At 40.2% G+C, this 22231-nt stretch overlaps 1 protein-coding gene across 4 annotated transcripts in view; it reads left to right on the top strand.

The window, feature by feature from the left end:
• zgc:85722 (uncharacterized protein LOC407982 homolog) overlaps nucleotides 1–22231 on the top strand; it is a 91982-nt gene that overhangs the window by 31974 nt on the left and 37777 nt on the right. For all 4 annotated transcript variants that reach the window (XM_036963531.1, XM_036963530.1, XM_036963529.1 and 1 more), the window contains exons 8-9: nucleotides 15458–15579; nucleotides 16428–16578. In XM_036963531.1, the coding sequence (XP_036819426.1) occupies nucleotides 15458–15579; nucleotides 16428–16578 (273 nt within the window). The remainder of the gene's footprint in view (nucleotides 1–15457; nucleotides 15580–16427; nucleotides 16579–22231) is intronic.

Raw genomic sequence — 22231 nt, 5'->3', positions numbered from 1 at the left:
CACTCTTGGCATTCTCTCAAACAGCTTCATGAGATAGTCACCTGGAATGAATTTCAATTACCAGGTGTGCCTTGTTAAAAGTTTCCTCCTTAATGCGTTTGAGCCAATCAGTTGTGTTGTGACAAGGTAAGAGGGGTATACAGAAGATAGCCATATTTGGTAATAGGCCAAGTCCATATTATGGCAACAGCAGCACAAAAATGCAAAGTGAAACGACAGTCCATCATTATTTTAAGACATGAAGGTCAGTCAATCCGGAAAATTGCAGTTGCAAATAACAATCAAGCGCTATGATGTAATTGGCTCTCATGAGGACCGCCACTGAAAAGGAAGACCCAGAGTTACCTCTGCTGCAGAGGATAAGTTCATTAGAGTTACCAGCCTCATAAATTGCATCTCAAATAAATGCTTCACAGAGTTCAAGTAACAGACACATCTCAACATCAACTGTTTAAAGGAGACTACGTGAATCAGACCTTCATGGTGGAATTGCTGCAAAGAAACCACTACTAAAGCACAACAATAAGAAGAAGATACTTGCTTGGGCCAAGAAACTCAAGAAATCTGTCCTTTGGTCAGATGAGTCCAAATTTGAGATTTTTGGTTACAACCTCTGTGTCTTTGTGAGACGCAGAGTAGGTGGCCAGATGATCTCTACATGTGTGGTTCCCACCATGAAGCATGGAGAAGGAGGTGTGATGATGTGGGGGTGCTTTGCTGGTGACACTGTCAGTGAATTATTTAGAATTCAAGGCACACTTAACCAGCATTGCTACCACAGCATTCTTCAGCAATAACCCATCCCATCCCATAACCCATCCCATTACGTCATAAAGGAAAACGTCCCTGTTGTGCGGAACAGATGTGACAGCTGGTTACACAAAAGAAAGGGGGCTGGGTTTGAGTGAAAGAGCGGGAAGACTGAGAGACAAAGGGAGAAGCTGTGCTATCGTAAATACAGTATCTTATGCATTCTAAATTACCGCCCATTTGGAAAAGGAAAATGCAATAAATATTTACTCTGAGCTGCGCTTCGGTAGGTTAGTGGTAGATGGAATGCCGTGTTGCCAAACCGAGTCCTTTGTCCTTTGAAGAATGTCTCTGGTGGTCAATTGGATACGTTGTAGTAACGTCGTTGTGTGGTAGACAGGATACTGTGTCTGTTCTTTCCTAGCCCGCGTTTGCAGCTGCTGTTGCTAACTCAACGGCTAGGAGGTATCACTTCTGTAGTGAATAAGAGTTCAAAGTTCATACCATTCGCAACCAAAGCTCACGCTGAGGTTGGCTTAGTTCTGTAGTTGACATGTTAGTCCTTTTAACGCAGAGGCTGCAGACCTCACGTACTTGGAACAGGAGGTTACATTTTTGTCAAGGCTTTATATAGTGGAGCGAGAAGGGTGTGTTTGAAAAGTTTTATAACCCATGTCTCTTCACAGAGGCGGGCCACTGATTGAGCAGAGCCCTAACCTTATGAAAACCCAAATCTCTCATTTGGAAGCTAAAATTACATTTAATCTCTTCACCAATAATTTCATATTCCAACATTTAAATTGAACAACAATTCCATGTGACTCCGATAACTACAATGTGCAGACTTTCCACTGTAGAGTTTATGTCATCCTATCATTGACGAGAATTTCTCAGATGACAACCAAACTGACATCATATTCATTAAGTACCACCGCATATGTTCAATTGGTCGGATTACCAGAATATAGTTAATTTCCCCCCGCCTTCTGATGTTCCCAGAATCTCTATGTTAACCAAGGGGTTTTCAAATTTCACATCAGTAGGGTAGAAAGATGAAAGAGGGGGGAAGAGGTATTTATGACTGTCACAAACCTACCCCCACTGCTTAGTCCCACTATCATTTGTTTTTCAACAGGACAATGACGAAATACAGCTCCATGCTGTTTAAGGGCTATTTGTATATGAAATGGATGGCTGTGTAAAAATATTTTACTGCAAAAGTGATTCAATTGATAGATATTGTGACACACACCCTAAACTCAAAAAGTACAGAATAATGCCTGGTTGGAAGGGGGATGGACAAAAATGTGGAACACAAGTAGTCAGTTGTCTGCCCATAATACACAAACAAACAGTATCAGGAAATCTTAATGCATCTTGGAAATATAGACCTGTTAACACAGGTGGAAATGTCAACTATTAATATTTATGATGAATGTAAGTTTTACTTTTTGGTAGCTGATTTAAAAGCTCTAGTGACTCCCCATCCCGCATGAGGGAGCGTAATCATCGACTGACACTAATTAGCATAACCCAACGGACATAGATATTCCTAGAAAATATTCATATTCATGAAAATCACAAGTGAAATATATTGAGCCACAGCTTAGCCTTTTGTTAATCACCCTGTCATCTCAGATTTTCAAAATATGCTTTACAGCCAAAGCTAGACAAGCATTTGTGTAAGTTTATCGATAGCCTAGCATAGCATTTTGTCCAGCTAGCAGCAGGTAACTTGGTCACGGAAATCAGAAAAGGAATCAACTTAAATCGTTTACCTTTGATGACCTTCGGATGTTTTCACTCACGAGACTCCCAGTTAGATAGCCAATGTTCCTTTTTTCCCAAAAATATTATTTTTGTAGGCGAAATAGCTCCGTTTGTTCTTCACTTTTGGCTGAGAAATCGCCCGGAAATTGCAGTCACAAAAACGCCGAAAAATATTCCAAATTAGCTCCATAATATCGACAGAAACATGGCAAACGTTGTTTATAATCAATCCTCTAGGTGTTTTTCAAATATCTATTCGATAATATATCCACCGGGACAATTCGTTTTTCAGTAGGACCGATTGGAATAATGGCTACCTCTGTATTTTACACGAGAATCACTCTGAAAGCATCAGGTGACCATGTAGCCGCTTACGGGTATTCTTCAACATAAATGCGTAAAACTACGTCACAATGCTGTAGACACCTTGGGGAATACGGAGAAAAAGTAATCTGGTTGATAGCCCATTCACTGCTCAATAGGGACGCATTGGAACGCAGCGCTTTCAAAACATGAGGCACTTCCGGATTGGATTTTTCTCAGGCTTTCGCCTGCAAATCAGTTCTATTATACTCACAGACAATATTTTTACAGTTTTGGAAACTTAAGCTGTCAATTATATGCATATTCTAGCATCTTCCAAAAATGAAAATACTTCCCCCTAGTCACAAAAGGTTAATAGACAACTTTCCAAGTCAAATTCTGCCTGACAAAATACATATAGTTCCACATGTTTTTGTGTGTGTTTTTTAAAGAAAATAAACTTTTTTTGTCCATTTAAAATAATATCAAATTGATCAGAAATACAAACAGACGCCTCGCCTCACATGTCCTCAACTGGCAGCTTCATTAAATAGTATCCGCAAAACACCAGTCTCAACGTCAACAGTGAAGAGGCGACTCCGGGATGCTGGCCTTCTAGGCAGAGTTGCAAAAAAAATCTATATCTCGGACTGTCCAATAAAAATAAAAGATTAAGATGGGCAAAAGAACACAGACACTGGACAGAGGAACTCTGCCTAGAAGGCCAGCATCCCGGAGTTGCCTCTTCACTGTTGACGTTGAGACTGGTGTTTTGCGGGTACTATTTAATGAAGCTGCCAGTTGAGGACTTGTGAGGTGTCTGTTTATCAAACTGGACACTAATGTACTTGTCCTCTTGTTCAGTTGGGCACCGGGGCCTCCCACTCCTCTTTCTATTCTGGTTAGTGCCAGTTTGCGCAGTTCTGTGAATGGAGTAGTGCACAGCGTTGTACGAGAGCTTCAGTTTATTGGCAATTTCTCGCATGGAATAGCCTTCATTTCTCAGAACAAGAATAGACTGACGAGTTTCATTAGAAACGTCTTTGTTGCTGGTCATTTTGAGCCTGAAACAAACCCACAAAGGCTGATGCTCGAGATTTTTAAAATGTGTTTTATTTCACCTTTATTTAACCAGGTAGGCCAGCTGAGAACATTTACATCTGCGACCTGGCCAAAAATAAAGCGACACAGTGCGACACAAACAACAACACAGAGTTACACATGGAATAAACAAATGTACACAATAGAAAAAAGTCTATATACATTGTGTGCAAATGGCGTGAGGTGGTAAGGCAATAAATAGGCCATAGTAGCGAAGTAATTACAATTTAGCAAATGAACACTGGAGTGATAGATGTGCAGATGATGTGCAAGTAGAAATACTGGTGTGCAAAAGAGCAAAAAACAAAATAAAAACAATTTGGGGATGAGGTAAGTAGATTGGATGGGCTATTTACAGCTGCAGCAATCTGTAAGCTGCTCAGATAGCTGATGTTTAAAGTTAGTGAGGGAGATATAAGTCTCCAACTTCAGCGATTTTTGCAATTCGTTCCAGTCATTGGCAGCAGAGAACTGGAAGAAAAGGCGGCCAAAAGAGGTGTTGACTTTGGGGATGACCAGTGAGATATACCTGCTGGAGCACGTGCTACGGGTGGGTGTTGTTATTGTGACCAGTGAGCTGAGATAAGACAGAGCTTTACCTGTCAAAGACTTATAGATGATCTGGAGCCAGTGGGTCTGGCGACGAATATGTAGCGAGGGCCAGCCGACGAGAGCATACAGGTCGCAGTGGTTGGTGGTATATGGGGCTTTGGTGACAAAACGGATGGCACTGCGATAGACTACATCCACTTTGCTGAGTAGAGTGTTGGAGGCTATTTTGTAAATGACAACACCGATGTCGAGGATTGGTAGGATAGTGGGTTTTACGAGGGTATGTTTGGCAGCGTGAGTGAAGGAGCTTTTTTCTCGAAATTGGAAGGTAATTCTAGGAGATGGAGATGTTTAATATGAGTCTAGAAGGAGAGTTTACAGTCTAGCCAGACACCTAGGTATTTGTAGTTGTATACATATTCTAAGTCAGAAGCGTCCAGAGAAGTCATGCTAGTTGGGCGGGCGGGTGCGGGCAGCGATCGGTTGAAAAGCATGCATTTAGTTTTACTAGCGTTTTAAGAGCAGTTGGAGGCCACGGAAAGAGTGTTGTATGGCATTGAAGCTCATTTGGAGGTTTGTTAACAGTGTCCAAAGAAGGGCCAGATGTATACAGAATGGTGTCGTCTGCGTGGAGGTGGATCTGGGAATCACCCGCAGCAAGAGCGATATCGTTAATATATACAGAGAAAAGAGTCAGCCCGAGAATTGAACCCTGTGGCACCCCCATAGAGACTGCCAGAGGTCCGGACAACAGGCCCTCCGATTTGACACACTGAACTCTCTGAAAAGTAGTTGGTGAACCAGGCGAGGCAGTCATTTGAGAAACCAAGGCTGTTGAGTTTGCCGATAAGAATGCTGTGATTGACGGAGTCGAAAGCCTTGGCCAGGTCGATGAAGACGACTGCACAGTACTGTCTTTTATTGATGGCGGTAATAATATTGTTTAGTATCTTGAGCGTGGCTGAGGTGCACCCGTGACCTGCTCGGAAACCGGATTGCACAGGGGAGAAGGTACGATGGGATTCGAAATGGTCGGTGATCTGTTTATTAACTTGGCTTTCGAGGACTTTAGAATGGTAGGGCAGGATGGATATAGGTCTGTAACAGTTTGGGTCTAGAGTGTCACCCCCTTTGAAGAGGGGGATGACCGCGGCAGCTTTCTAAACTTCTCGGACTGGTAATAGGGGTTGCAACAATGGCGGTGGATAATTTTATAAAGAGAGGGTTAGGATTGTCTTGCCCAGCTGATTTGTACACGTCCAGATTTTGCAGCTCTTTCAGAACATCTGCTATCTGGATTTGGGTGAAGGAGAAGCTGGGGAGGCATGGGAAAGTAGCTGTGGGGGTGTGGAGCTGTTGGCCGGGGTTGGTGTAGCCAAGAGATAAGCACGGCCAGATGTAGAGAATGCTTATTGAAATTCTCGATTATCGTGGATTTATCGGTGGTGACAATGTTTCCTAGCCTCAGTGCAGTAGGCAGCTGGGAGGAGGTGCTCTTATATTCCATGGACTTTACAGTGTCCCAAAACTTTTTGGAGCTACAGGATGCACATTTCTGTTTGAAAAAGCTAGCCTTTGCTTCCCTAACTGACTGCGTGTATTGGTTCCTGACTTCCCTGAAAAGTTGCATATCGCCGGGACTATTCGATGTTAGTGCAGTCCGCACAGGATGTTTTTGTGCTGGTCGAGGACAGTCAGGTCTGGAGTGAACCAAGGGCTATATCTGTTCTTAGTTCTACATTTTTTTGAAAGGGGCATGCTTATTTAAGTTGAGGAAATTACTTTTAAAGAACGACCAGGCATCCTCAACTGACGGGGTGAGGTCAATATCCTTGCAGGATACCCAGGCCAGGTCGATTTAGAAAGGCCTGCTCGAAGAAGGGTTTTAGGGAGCGTTTGACAGTGATGAGGGGTGGTCGTTTGACCGCGGACCCGTGGACCCGGATGCAGGCAATGAGGCAGTGATCGCTGAGATCCTGATTGAAAACAGCAGAGGTGTATTTGTAGGGCAAGTTGGTCAGGATAATATCTATGTTTACGGATTTAGGGTTCTACCTGTTGTGTTCCTTGATAATTTGTGTGAGATTGAGGGCATCTAGCTTAGATTGTAGGATGGCCGGGGTGTTAAGCATATCCCAGTTTAGGTCACCTAACATAACGAACTCTGAACATAGATGGGGGGCAATCAATTCACATATGGTGTCCAGGGCACAGCTGTGAAGCTGAGGGGGGTCTATAACAGGTGGTAACAGTGAGAGACTTGTTTCTGGATAAATTTATTTAAAAAATGAGCTTGAACTGTTTGGGCATAGACCTAGAATATATGACAGAACTTTGAAGGATATCTCTGCAGTAGATTGCAACTTCTCCCCCTTTGGCAGTTATATCTTGATGGAAAATATTGTATTTGGGGATGGAAATCTCAGGATTTTTGGTGGCCTTCCTAAGCCACGATTCAGACACGGCAAGAACATCGGGGTTGGCGGAGTGTGCTAAAGCAGTGGGTAAAACAAACTTGGGGAGGAGGCTTCTGATGTTAACATGCATGAAAGCAAGGCTTTTACGGTTACAGAAGTCAACAAATGAGAGCGCCTGGGGACATGCAGGGCCTGGGTTAACCTCCACATCACCCGAGGAACAGAGGAGGAACAGAGGAGGAACAGGATGAGGGTACGGCTAAAGGCTATCAAGACTGGTCGTCTAGTGCGTTGGGGACAGAGAATAAAAGGAGCAGATTTCTGGCCGTTGTTGGATAGATTCAGGGCATACAGACAGGGGTATGGTAGGGTGCGTGTACAGTGGAGGCAGAAAGACTAATTCAACTCCGTCTTTCATTGAATCAGAAGGCTCATATTCCCAATTACAACTATTTAATTGGCAAAGTGGGCAAACTCAGACAGGAAATGCCAATAACAAACTGTGAGCCATCATATTCATGCATAAAATACCTAATAATGAAAGAAAAGGATTGTAATTTTGAATTTTGTAAAGTTTGTGTGGGAGAGGTGGAAAAATGTATTGTTGTCCATCAATACTTATACAACGGCTGGGTCTAATCCTGAATTGTTTAATCCTGATTTGGTTAAAAGTGCATTCCAGCTGGTGTCTATTCCACAAGATACCACTGGCTAAATCTATGATGTTATTTACTCTGTTCCATTTGACTGTGCAATCCATTGTCTCATCAGCCCAGGCAGGGAAGTTATAAATTCTCCACTATAAAAAGCATCTAGACATTATCTCACATTTCTTTTAGACTAACATTTAGTTTTCAACAGCGGAGATTTGTATTAACCTTGCTGTCTGTCTCTCCGCCATTTTGCAACTTTGTTTCAATATTCAAATTTCGATCTCCAACTGTCCCATAGTAATGAACGTGTAGGGGTCGGGAGTCATGACGAGAGACATAGGCAGGCAGCGTTTCTCAGCCAGTCAAAGTCATGAATCAGCTGACATAATTGTTATGGATATATATAAGAAATGTCAACTGAAAAAAGGTCATATTAATTGAAGTGCAGCTAGTTTGCAGTCTTTCTAGCTTCAGTTTGAAGATATTGTTTTAGCTGTGTTGTTAGCTAGTTCCTCTGAACAACAGTGTCCTAATGAGAGAGCAGATTTTCTATGCCATGCAAAATCGTGCCTCATTAGCTCATTGATATGGATGTATCCAAATAAATGTCACTAGAAAACTGCTTAAACAAATGCAGGTACTGTTGTTATTCTGTCTGCACTGTTTGACGTGACTGTAAATTAGCCGTAGTTGGCTAGATAGCAAGCAATGGATAAAAGCTTTGCTTACCAGTATTGCAATGGAACATTTAGAATTAACAACGAGGTTGCGTCCATAGATACAGAACAAAATTATTGAATTACTTGGTCGCGTCTCTGGCAACCGAACAAATAGAATGAAGGACCAGCTGGCTTGGGTAGCAACACTAGATTTGTTTCGGGACTATATCTTGTGGAAGGATGAAATTACTATGAATAAATTCATCCAAATAATGTTTTTAATGAAAATATGTCAATCATTTAATGAATATGTTGATTACCTGTTGTATAAAAGTGATAATGCCCTCAAAGCTGGTGTTTGGAGGATAAATTGGAACTGTTCTTCTCTGGCCTAACAAAACCTGTGGTAATATATCCTCCAAACACCGGCTTCTCGGGAATTATCACTTAATGAGAAACCACCTGGTATTGACAATTTAGATGGAAAGCTACTGAGGATGGTAGCGGACTATATTGCCTGGAGAAAAGTGTTTGTCCTCAGACCTGGAGGTAAGCTTAAGTCATTCCGCTACCCAAGAATGGCAAAGCGCCCTTTACTGATTCTAACAGTTGACCAATCAGCTTGATGCCGGCTCTTAGCAAACATTTGGGAAAAAAATGTGTTTTCACAGATTAAGTCACAAAGACCAGTGAGGTTTTCCAGTGCTTCACAAAGGGTACCTTTTGGTAGATGGGTAAAAAATAAAAAGTAGACATTGAATATCTCTTTGAGCATGGTGAAGTTATGAATTACAATACACCCAGTCAATACAAAGATACAGGCGTCCTTCCTAAGTCAGTTGTAGGAGTGAACATAAACTGCTGAGGCCAGTTACATAGTTTAATGGCTGTGATCGGGAGAGAACGGAGGATGAATCAACAACATTGTAGTTACTCAACAATTACTAACCTAAATGACAGAGTTAAATAAGGAATCCTGTACAGATATATTCCAAGAAATGCATCCTGTTTGCAACAAGGTACTAAAGTAGTATTGCAAAGAATTTGGCAGAGAAATATATGTTTTGTCCTGAATACAAAGCAAATCCAACATAACACATCACTGAGTACCACTCTTTATATTTTCAAGCATGGTAGTGGCTTCATTATGTCATTGGCAAAGGAGTTAAAAAATATTTTAATCCTAGAGGAAAACCTGGTCGGTTCAGTCTGCTTTCCAACAGATGCTGGGAGACAAATTCACTCATCAGCAGGACAATATCCTAAAACACCAGGACAAATCTACACTGGAGTTGCTTACCAAGACGACATTGAATGAATGTTCCTGAGTGGCCTAGTTACAGGTTTGACTTAAATCAGCTTGAAAATCTATGGCAAGACTTGAAAATGGCTATAGCAATGATCAACAACCAACTTGACAGAGATTGAAGAATTGCACAGTCCAGGCGTGCAAAGCTCGTATAGACTTTACCCAGAAAGAGTAACAGATGTAATCGCTGCCAAAGGTGCTCCTACAAAGCATTGACTCAGGGGTGTGAATACTTAGGTACATTTAAATATTTCTGTATTTAATTTTCAATAAATATGCAAACATTTCTAAAAACATGTTTTCACTTTCATTATGGGGTATTGTGTGTAGATGGGTGAAATCTGAGAAGAAAAATCTGTTTAATCAATTATGAATCCAGGATGTAACATAACAAAATGTGGAATGAATCCAGGATGTAACATAACAAAATGTGGAATAAGTCAAGGGGTATGAATACTTTGTGAATGCACTGTCAGTCTGTAATGTCTATGTTAATGTTTAAATGTATGTCAATGATTAAGTATTAAGTCTTAAGTCTTTTATGTCTTTTTGCTGCGTGGTACCCCAGGAAGACTAGCTGTCGCCATCGGCATCAGCTAATGGGGATCCTAATAAAAATCATACATTCAGGATGGCATTGACATTAGAGAGATGCAATTCCTATCACATGTGAAGGCCCACTAAGTCGGTGGAATTTCTTGTCAATGAGTGTCAGGTTGTGTTGGTTCATTATAGTGAACAGCTGCCTTATGTTCTTGTGACTCGTTTCAGGAAACTAGGCTTATGTTGCGGGTCACTACTTCACTTCATTTGAATGTGAACTTTTTAAAATGTTTTATCAAAATGCGTTTTTTTTGGCAGAAATGCCTTCTGGAACATGTGAAATTTCATGTGCCTTAATAATAAACTTGTATGCCATATGTAAATACGAATAAAATGGTTAAATTACGAGCCTAGTTGGTTTAGCCACAGAAAAATACACCAACTTTACCGCTAGCCATGATTGGCTGAGATAATGAGTAGGTGGGACATGCCGAGAGATGAGTTTGGATTGGTCTGCCATATTGCATGCTTCTGTCTATTAGAGCTGGTCAGTATGTGTAGGTAATCCTGTCTAACTCAACTTTTATATATATATCACATAGTAGAAGTGCATACAGTGCCTTGCGAAAGTATTCGGCCCCCTTGAACTTTGCGACCTTTTGTCACATTTCAGGCTTCAAACATAAAGATATAAAACTGTATTTTTTTGTGAAGAATCAACAACAAGTGGGACACAATCATGAAGTGGAACGACATTTATTGGATATTTCAAACTTTTTTAACAAATCAAAAACTGAAAAATTGGGCGTGCAAAATTATTCAGCCCCCTTAAGTTAATACTTTGTAGCGCCACCTTTTGCTGCGATTACAGCTGTAAGTCGCTTGGGGTATGTCTCTATTAGTTTTGCACATCGAGAGACTGAAATTTTTTCCCATTCCTCCTTGCAAAACAGCTCGAGCTCAGTGAGGTTGGATGGAGAGCATTTGTGAACAGCAGTTTTCAGTTCTTTCCACAGATTCTCGATTGGATTCAGGTCTGGACTTTGACTTGGCCATTCTAACACCTGGATATGTTTATTTTTGAACCATTCCATTGTAGATTTTGCTTTATGTTTTGGATCATTGTCTTGTTGGAAGACAAATCTCCGTCCCAGTCTCAGGTCTTTTGCAGACTCCATCAGGTTTTCTTCCAGAATGGTCCTGTATTTGGCTCCATCCATCTTCCCATCAATTTTAACCATCTTCCCTGTCCCTGCTGAAGAAAAGCAGGCCCAAACCATGATGCTGCCACCACCATGTTTGACAGTGGGGATGGTGTGTTCAGCTTTGTTGCTTTTACGCCAAACATAACGTTTTGCATTGTTGCCAAAAAGTTAAATTTTGGTTTCATCTGACCAGAGCACCTTCTTCCACATGTTTTGTGTGTCTCCCAGGTGGCTTGTGGCAAACTTTAAACGACACTTTTTATGGATATCTTTAAGAAATGGCTTTCTTCTTGCCACTCTTCCATAAAGGCCAGATTTGTGCAATATACGACTGATTGTTGTCCTATGGACAGAGTCTCCCACCTCAGCTGTAGATCTCTGCAGTTCATCCAGAGTGATCATGGGCCTCTTGGCTGCATCTCTGATCAGTCTTCTCCTTGTATGAGCTGAAAGTTTAGAGGGACGGCCAGGTCTTGGTAGATTTGCAGTGGTCTGATACTCCTTCCATTTCAACATTATCGCTTGCACAGTGCTCCTTGGGATGTTTAAAGCTTGGGAAATCTTTTTGTATCCAAATCCGGCTTTAAACTTCTTCACAACAGTATCTCGGACTTGCCTGGTGTGTTCCTTGTTCTTCGTGATGCTCTCTGCGCTTTTAACGGACCTCTGAGACTATCACAGTGCAGGTGCATTTATACGGAGACTTGATTACACACAGGTGGATTGTATTTATCATCATTAGTCATTTAGGTCAACATTGGATCATTCAGAGATCCTCACTGAACTTCTGGAGAGAGTTTGCTGCACTAAAAGTAAAGGGGCTGAATCATTTTGCACGCCCAATTTTTCAGTTTTTGATTTGTTGAAAAAGTTTGAAATATCCAATAAATGTAGTTCCACTTCATGATTGTGTCCCACTTGTTGTTGATTCTTCACAAAAAAATACAGTTTTATATCTTTATGTTTGAAGCCTGAAATGTGGCAATAGGTCGCAAAGTTCAAGGGGGCTGAATACTTTCGCAAGGCACTGTAAGTGTTGCTCTCCACTTTCTGGAGGACTGAGTTTTGAATCAGTGGAATTTGAGTACGATAGCTAAGGAGATGGGGAAAAACACCTGTTTCCGGATTACATCTTCAATCTAAGGGTAACCATGGCATCCGTGACAGGCGTCCACCCATGATGTATAAGGGTAAGAGAGTCTAGCTAGCTACATTTTCAGATATTACACATTTCTAATTTTGACAGTCGTTTTAATTTCAAATTAACATGCACTGTAAGCTAGCTAGCTAACGTTAGCTGGCTGGCTCGCTAGCTAAAGTTATGTGTATGATCTTATTATTCGTATCTCAGAGCCATTTGCTTTGCTATTTATTGAACCTGGTTGGTTAGCTACCTGCAGAGTTTTGCAGGGTAGTAACGTCATGAGTTGGGATTATGGTTCAATTGTTTACCTAGCTAGCTACATGTCTTAACAAAATACTATTATGCAATAACCATGTCAATAGAATGTCCCTGCAACAACTGTCGATAGACGTAGCTGGTAAATTTGCCCTGGCTATCTACTCTGATTTCAGCGCACTCTTGTCTGTTTGCCATAGTGCTGAATAACTGACGCATTTACGAACGCTCAACACCAGTTGAATATGGCCGGTTGGCAAAAAAACGTAAATTGTTGATAGCAGCACATTTGCAGTCACCAATGCTCTTGATAACATAAAAACAGCCTAACCAGCCCTGTTAGTGTGAGTAAAAGGTTCACTGAGCTGTTCTCTCATTTGTGTCTGGAAGTAGCTAGCAAGCTAGCCAATGTTAGCCAGTTAGCTTGGGTGTGGTTGTTAGGACAGAACACTCTGATGGACCCTTAAAGAGATGGGTGGTGCTAAAGCTTAAGATGGTGTGAATGATGCTGAATGGGTGTAGACAAAGAAGGGCTCTTCAATAGGTACCAAAACATCCAGAGGAAATGTTCTCAAAAGTGAGGTTACAAGTTTATCAACTTTTAAAGCATAATTACTTTCTCATTGTTCCTAAAATGCATTGTATGATATACCATTTTGTAGCTTTGTGTCTGCTTTTATCCAATGTAAAAAAAAAACACAATTGCAATTGTTGCTACATAAGAATCAAGGCAGTCGGTCACATATTGTGTGGTTGCATTCTCCCTATACACCATGAAGTCAACATATACAGCAACTCCAAGGCAGAAAACCAGGATGGTAGACATGATTTTCTGGAAAAATAAATGTGCCATCTCAACCTGAACGGCATAAGAGTGCATCGGAACGTCCCAATGTGCATCACGAATGCAGTGAGCCAGCGTAAGGTCATGTTGGATTCAGGCAGCCATATTGGACTATCCGTGAATCAAAGCCTACTTCTACAGTAAATGATAAGGTGACTTAAAAGCCCAATCCTGGAGTGGGGGAAAATTGTAGAGCTAGGGAGAGGGTGCCTGAGTCCAGCGTTCGATTCTCTTTCCTTTCGTTGGAGCATGCTACATGTTGCAATAGGCCTTTAGAATAATGCAAAACATATAATTGACTCTATCCAACTTGATTAGCGGGAAACAAACAATGCCAGTCAGCCTACACATCCGGCCCATCGAATCTACACTATACCGAAACTGCTATCACACATAAGAGTTAGCCAATAGTTTAGGGGGTGCCTAATGTTATTGCAAGTGTAGGGGCTAAACAAATTAATCCACAGAGGAACCTTTGACTGAAAAAAATGACAGTTTTCAGTGTCTGAGCCCATTTGTTTTCCTTAGAGCCGATTTAGATTACAATAGCCACAACATTTAAAAAAAATGTTAACTATGTATTTCTGTCAGGCAGGACCATACAGCATTGAATGAGAGCAAATTACGCTAATGCTGTTTCTTGTGTATGTGGTGCAGATAACTGACTACTAGTATTTCAAATGTAAAAAATATCAAAGCTTGCAATATTGGGTTACATGAGCTTATGTGGCCGATTCACCCTCCAGCCAGGCATATTCTGTACTTTTTGAGTTTAGGGGGCGTGTCACAATATCTATAAATTTAAATTTGGCATAAAATATTTTTACACAACCATACTTTTAAAATATGGGATACATAAGAGACATGGTTGTGTTTTGTTCTAGCTCGGGTAGGGGTATCTCCAAAACTGAAGACCTTTTTGAGGTTTGGCCACTATCTTAAAAGGAAAACAGTTCGTGGTAAAATTATTTATTTATTTATTTAATATTTAGTCAGTTTGGCTTAAAACATTTGACAAAAATCACAGTTGGTACATCATTGTGCACATGTTGTACACATCACAGTAGCCTACAGTTGGCAAAATAACTCAATTGATTAACGCTGCAATATGTCATTCTTTGGGAGACCCAACCAATTTCACATAGAAATGTGAGTTATAGACCTGTCATTCCCTTTGAAAGCAATTCTAAGAAGTGATAGATCTGTTCTATGCTCGCTCTTTCTATGCCTCCCGTTCATAAATTTAGTTTTTGCATCTTTTACTTTTGGTTTTGTACACCAGTTTCAAACAGCTAAAAACACAATTATGGGGGTTATTAAAAATATATTTTTACAACGGTTTAAATGGTGCAATGATTCTCTACACTATACATTGCTTGTTTTGTCCTATGAACTGGAGTTCAGCCAACTATTCAAATTTGAGTAAACAGGAAATGGCGGAGCGAGTTCCTGTATTCAACAAAGTCATTTTTGGACTCAGAGAGACAAACATTTTGATTCTGTTTTTTTGTGGAGATCTTCTATGTGTAAAGTAATGACGCACTTAGTTATTCTGAGTGGTCTGAGGCAGTCGTTAGCTTACAAGTGTTTTCAAGTGCAACATTAGTTACAATAGTTTTGGGAAACAGCTCTGAAACTTTGCGATGCTTCTACGGAGATTCTAACAATGAACTTAGCCTTAAGATGCTTTTGGCAAACCTGTCCCTGGTTAATAGCTTGGGTTGATGTGTAATTACAGAGTATATCAAAAGAGAAACAAAGTGGAACATTTATCATTATAATCTTGCTTTTGGTGTCAGTCTAAACTGCAGATTCTCCTCATTGAGAAGGAAATAGTATATATATTTTTTTTAACCAAATGTTTAACTACATTGCCCTTTTCTGTACTCATAACTTATATTGTATCGTGCCTCAACTTCCCTGAACTTGTCTCTGGTTTGTCCCGTGTCCAGGAGGAGATTGAGACCCAGAAACAGCAGCATGAAGCCAGGGTAATGTCCATAAGGACAGAGGAGAAGCAGAAAATTGACAAAATGGCTGAAGACCTGGACCAAAAATGGACTTATGCTCTGAGGTAGGCCTTTATTTCAGCCAGTAGGTAACATCGTCCCTAAGCTATTGTGGATAGTGCAGATAAGCCTGGAATAACAACTCAAATATGGCCTATGTGGTAGTGACTAAATAAATTAAAATTGTTTGGCAGAATTTGATTTTAGCAAATCACATGACTGCAAGGCGTGGCTCCGAATCAGAGGTACACAAGATAGGGGAATGGGTTTTGAGGTTCGGAGGGAGATTATTTATTAGAGTTAAAGCCAAGCGGGAGGGAGATGATTGATTAGAGATAATGGTAATGGCTACAGCAGGTAGCCTAGCGGTTCAATCAAATCAATCAAATGTATTTATGATGCCCTTCTTACATCAGCTGATGTCACAAAGTGCTGTACAGAAACCCGGCCTTAATCGCCAAACAGCAAGCAATGCAGGTGTAGAAGCACAGTTCATAGCGTTGGGCCAGTAACCGAAAGGTCGCTGGTTCGAATCCTCGAGCCTGCAATGCAGTTTACCCACAACAACAACTGCTCCCCAGGCATGATGACATCGATTAAGGCAGCCCCCTGCACCTCTTTCATCAGAGGGGTTGGGTTAAATGTGCAAGACACATTTCGGTGGAATACATTTATAGATTGGTTCTTTTTCTACTGGATCAGGACTTTTACCATCTCTTTCTATTGGGTTTACAAAGGCTATGTTTGACTTGTTGATCCAGTAGACCTTTCAAGCATTGGGCTGAAGTGTCTGGTGAATGAGATTACCCCTGTGCAACCCAGAATCTGAGATGTAGTGTTTCAGGCTTCAGGATCATCAAAGTCTCTCTTTCTCTCTCTCTCTACCCATTCCTTCCCCTTACCCACTCTATAGGGAGGAGTTGAGGTTGCTGAAGGAGGAATTGACGGAGGAATATGAGGCTGACAGACAAGCCTCCTTGTCCCAGCTGTCTCAGCAGAAGGAGCTGGAGTTGATGGCGGCCAGGGAAGGCTGGCAGAGGAAAGTGGAGGACCTGCTGGAACAGGTAGTGGAACACACTCCCTTTCGCATTGTCACGATTTTCAGTATCACAGTACTTTTGAGTAAGTAAGGAAAGAAAACATGAAGCAGACTGGATTTGCTGAGGAAAATGGTTTTAATTTTAAAATGTGGATTTATGTTGTCACATTTGTTAATTTTTCAAGCTATAGCTCACCAGTTTACTTGAATCAGGTTTGTAAATGACCATAGAGTTTAGTCTGTGTCTTGTTTTCTTTTTTTGCCATGGCAAATGTAGTATCATATCATCAGGATACTGGGATTGTAACAACACTACAGCCTGTTGAACACGTCACACACTCACACTGCACCAAATACCCTAGTTTCAGACTCCTAATTATCCTTACACTTCATAATATTCTAGCCACTTCCATGCCAGTTGGGAGAACTTGTGTTTTATCTTGGAACACTCAAGTTGCTTTCTCTACCAACTGTAGGATAAAAGGAACATGAGGTGTTAGCCACACTCGGTGGAGACCTGAATGGCAATGTGTCCAGCCTGAGACATGCCAGTTTTATCGTATTTTGATTATTGCCCAGTCATATGGTCTGGTGCTGCAAGGAAGGACATAGAAACACTTCAGCTGGCCCAGAACAGTCTTGCTCTTCAGAGGGCTAAAGTATGCATGACGGTCTCTCTTGGCTAAAAGTAGAGGAGAGACTGAATGCATCACTTCATTCCAAATTGTTTGCATAGTCAACTTACACACAGCAATGCAATAACATACACACTTACCCCACCAGACATACCACATTTCACAGTCCTCAAATCCAGAACAAATTCAAGAAAACATACATTATTATTTAGAGTAGGGGTGTGAACGTTTAAATGTTAAAACGTTTAAACTAAGTTGGGATCCTTAATGTTAAGAAAAATCCATATCCGAAAGACAATGTGTATATATATTTTTTCTTCACTTAATTAAAATCACAGTGCAGTTATCACAAAACATATAATTTTTTGTGTTACAGGATATAAAGGCCTAGGAAAGTTGTGTAATTAAAATAAAACTGAAAATAGGCAAACTATTAGAGTTTTAGCAACTAGGAAATAACAAAAAAATACCCAGCAAAATCCGTGACCACTCTTTGGAAAGGGGAGACTCTCACACCCCCCACAAGTGTCAGAAAGACTTGTCTGAAGTACTGTCGATGTGCCAACTTCTGTTTGGTAGCGCCCAAACCATTTTAGTTACAAACTAATGGGACCCCACTTTGGAAAGGGGAGATTCTCAAGGGTGCATTTTGCTCTAGGACCCTCACAAGTGTCACGGGACTCATCTGAAGGTAACTGGTACCGGTTTTTAAAAAACGAATAGAAATATGAAGGTAGTTTTGTGCCTACCAAAAAAAGGGGTTAAATATGTGTTAAAATAAAATGTATATATCCTAGATTTAGGACAGACAGTTCAAAACCTCTGTTTTCCCATTTATGAATTTGTTATTCAATGCATTTCTATGGGCTTTAGTTGTGAAGGCCAAAATTTATATTTTATCAAATGCTTTTGATATATCTACAGTACCAGTCAAAAGTTTGGACACCTACTCATTCAAAGGTTTTTCTTTATTTTTACTATTTTCTACATTGTCGAATAATAGTGAAGACATCAAAACGATGAAGTAACACATATGGAATCATGTAGTAAACAAAAAAGTTGCCACCTTTTGCCTTGATGACAGCTTTGCACACTCTTGACATTCTCTCAACCAGCTTCACCTGGAATGCTTTTCCAACAGTCTTGAAGGAGTTGCTGAGTTGCTGAGCACTTGTTGGCTGCTTTTCCTTCTCTCTGCAGTCCAACTCATCCCACACCATTTCAATTAGGTTAAAGTCGGGTGATTTGTGGAGGCCAGGTCATCTGATGCAGCACTCACTCTGGGTCTTCTTTTCCTCCTCTGGGCCGTCCTCATGAGAGCCTCTTTCAAAGTTCTTGCATTTTGTGTATTGACTGACCATGTCTTCAAGTAATGATGCACTGTCATTTCTCCTTGCCGATTTGAGCTGTTCTTGCCATAATATGGACTTTTACCAAATAGGGCTATCTTCTGTATAATACCACCCCTACCTTGTCACAACTTAACTGATTGGCTCAAACGCATTAAGAAAAAAATACATTGCACAAATTAACTTTTAACAAGGCACACCTGGTAATTGAAATACATTCCAGGTGACAACCTAATGAAGCTGGTTGAGAGAATGCCAAGAGTGTACAGAGCTGTCATCAAAGCAAAGGGTGACTACTTTGAAGAACCTCAAATATAAAATATATTTTAATGTAAAACTTTTTGTGGTTACTATATGACTCCATATGTGTTATTTCATAGTTTTGATCTATTCACTATTATTCTACAATGTAGAAAATTGTACAAATAAAGAAAAATCCTGGAATGAGTAGGTGTGTACAATCTTTTGACTGGTACTGTGTGTGTGTGTGTGTGTATATACAGTTGAAGTCGGAAGTTTACATACGCCTTAGCCAAATACATTTAAACTCTGTTTTTCACAATTCCTAACATTTAATCCTGGTAAAAAAAATCCCTGTTTTAGGTCAGTTGGGATCACCACTTTTTTTTAACAATGTGAAATGTCAGAATAATAGTAGAGAGAGTGATTTATTTCAGATCTGATTTCTTTCCCCAATTGGTCAGAAGTTTACATACTCAATTAGTATTTGGTAGCATTGCCTTTAAATTGTTTAACTTGGGTCAAACGTTTCGGGCTACAGGTTCATCTGCCTCACCTAAAGCACATTCTTGTGGGAAGCTGCTATAGACCGCCAAGTGCTAACAGTCAGTATATGTATAATGTGTGTGAAATGCTTGATAATGTATGTGATATCAACAGAGAGGTATATTTTCTGGGTGATTTAAATATTGACTGGCTTTCATCAAGCTACCCACTCAAGAAAAAGCTTCAAACTGTAACCAGTGCCTGCAACCTGGTTCATGTTGTCAGTCAACCTACCAGGGTATTTACAAACAGCACATGAATGAAATCATCAACATGTATTGATCACATCTTTACTAATGCTGCATACATTTGCTTGAAAGCAGTATCCAAATACATAAGATGTAGTGATCACAGTATAATAGCCATATCTAGGAAAACCAAAGTTCCCAAGGCTGGGCCTAATATAGTCTATAAGAGGTCATACAATACGTTTTGTAGTGATTCATATCTTGATGATGTGAAGAATATTTGCTGGTCTTAGGTGTGTAATGAGAAGCAACCAGACACTTTACACATTTATGAAATTGCTTATTCCAGTTACTAATAAGCACGCACCCATTAAGAAAATGACTGTAAAAACGGTTAAATCCCTGTGGTTTGATGAGTAATTGAGAAATTGTTTGGTTGAGAGGGATAAGGCAAAAGGTATGGCAATTAAGTCTGGCAGCCCAACTGATTGGCAATGTACTGCAAAGTAAAAAATCATGTGACTAAGCTAAATAAAAATTAACTTTACTATGAAACAAAGATAAACTATATAAAGCATGATAATAAAAAGCTTTGGAGCACCTTAAATGAAATTTTTGGGGGAAAAGCCAACTCGGCTCCATTATTCATTGAATCAGATGGCTCATTTATCACAAAACCCACTGATATTGCCAACTACTTGAATTACTTTTTCATTGGAAAGATAAACACACTTAGGGATGACATGCCAGCAACAAACGCTGACACTACACATCCGAGTATATTTGACCAAATTATGGAAGACAAGAAATTGAACTTTTGAATTCTGTAAAGTCAGTGTGGAAGAGGTGAAAAAAGTATTGTTGTTGATCAACAATGACAAGCCACCGGGGTCTGACAATCTGGATGGAAAATGGATGGAAAATAGCGGATGATATTGCCACTCCTATTTGCCACATCTTCAATTTAAGCCCACTAGAAAGTGTGTGCCCTCAGGCCTGGAGGGAAGCTAAAGTTATTCCGCTATCCAATAATATTAAAAACACCTTTACTGGCTCAAATAGCCAACCAATCAGTCTGTTACCAACCCCTAGTTAACTTATGGAAAAAATAGTGTTTGACCAGATACATTGTTATTTCACAGTAAACAAATTGACCACGGACTTTCAGCATGCATATAGGGAAGGACACTCAACAAGCACGGCACTTACACAAATGACTGATGATTGGCTGAGAGAAATTGATGATAAAATTATTGTGGGGGCTGGCTTGTTAGACTTCAGTGCAGCTTTTGACATTATCAATCATAGTCTGCTGCTGGAAAGTCTGTCTGCTGCTGGAAAAACATACTGTATGTGTTATGGCTTTTCACCCCATGCTATAATGTGAATAAAGGGTTACTTGTCTAATAGAACACAGAGGCTGTTCTTTAAAACCTCTTAAGGATCAGACCCTTTTTTTCCAATTTTCGCCTAAATGACATACCCAAATCTAACTGCCTGTAGTTCAGGACCTGAAGCAAGGATATGCATATTGTTGATACCATTTAAAAGGAAACACTTTGAAGTTTGTGGAAATGTGAAATTAATGTAGGGAAATATAACACATTAGATCTGGTAAAAGATAAACATGTTTTTAATCATCTTTGAAATACAAGAGAAAGGCCATAGTGTACTATTCCAGGTTATGTGCAATTTAGATTTTGGCCACTAGATGGCAGCAGTGTATGTGCAAAGTTTTAGACTGATTCAATGAACCATTGAATTTCTGCTCAAAATGTTGTATCAAGACTACCCAAATGTGCCTAATTGGTTTATTAATACATTTCAAAGTTCATAACTGTGCACTCTCCTCAAACAATAGCTTGGTATTATTTCACTGTAATAGCTACTGTAAATTGTACAGTGCAGTTAGATTAACAATAATTTAAGTTTTCCTGCCATAACAGATATGTCTATGTCCTGGGAAATGTTCTTGTTACTTACAACCTCATGCTAATCACATTAGCCTATGTTAGCACAACCGTCCCACTGGTGGACACTGATCCCATAGAAGTTAATGGAAGCCTGATCCCATAGAAATTAATGGAAGCCTCTCAAACATAATCCAGGTAGAAACAGGAATTCCCCAGTAGCTTGCTTTTTTCAATCTTTACTAACGACATGCCACTGGCTTTGAGTAAGGCCATGTATGCGGATGACTATACACGTCAGCTACTACACCAACTGAAATGACTGAAGCACTTAACAAAGAGCTGCAGTTAGTTTCAGAATGAGTAGCAAGGAATAAGTTAGTCCTAAGTATTTCCAAACTAAAAGCATTGCATTTGGGACAAATCATTCACTACCCATAAACCTCAACTACACCTCATAATGAATAATGTGGAAATTGAGGAAGTTGAGGTGACTAAACTGCTTGGAGTAACCCTGGATTGTAAAACTGTCATGGTCAAAACATATTGATACAACAGTAATTGAGAAGTCTGTCCATAATAAAGCGGTACTCTGCCTTCTTAACAACACTATCAACAAGGAAGGTCCTACCGGCTCTGGTTTTGTCGCAACTAGACTACTATTCAGTCGTGTGTTCAGGTGCAGCACAGAGGGACTTGGGAAAATTGCAGTTGGCTCAGAAACGGTGCAGCACGGCTGGCCCTTAAAAGTACACAGAGAGCTAACATTAATGACATGCATGTCAATCTCTCATGGCTCAAAGTGGAAGA

This window comes from Oncorhynchus mykiss, chromosome 26, assembly GCF_013265735.2.
Source record: "Oncorhynchus mykiss isolate Arlee chromosome 26, USDA_OmykA_1.1, whole genome shotgun sequence".
NCBI classification, from domain to species: Eukaryota; Metazoa; Chordata; class Actinopteri; order Salmoniformes; family Salmonidae; genus Oncorhynchus; species Oncorhynchus mykiss.
This window is presented reverse-complemented; position numbering and strand designations above follow the sequence as displayed.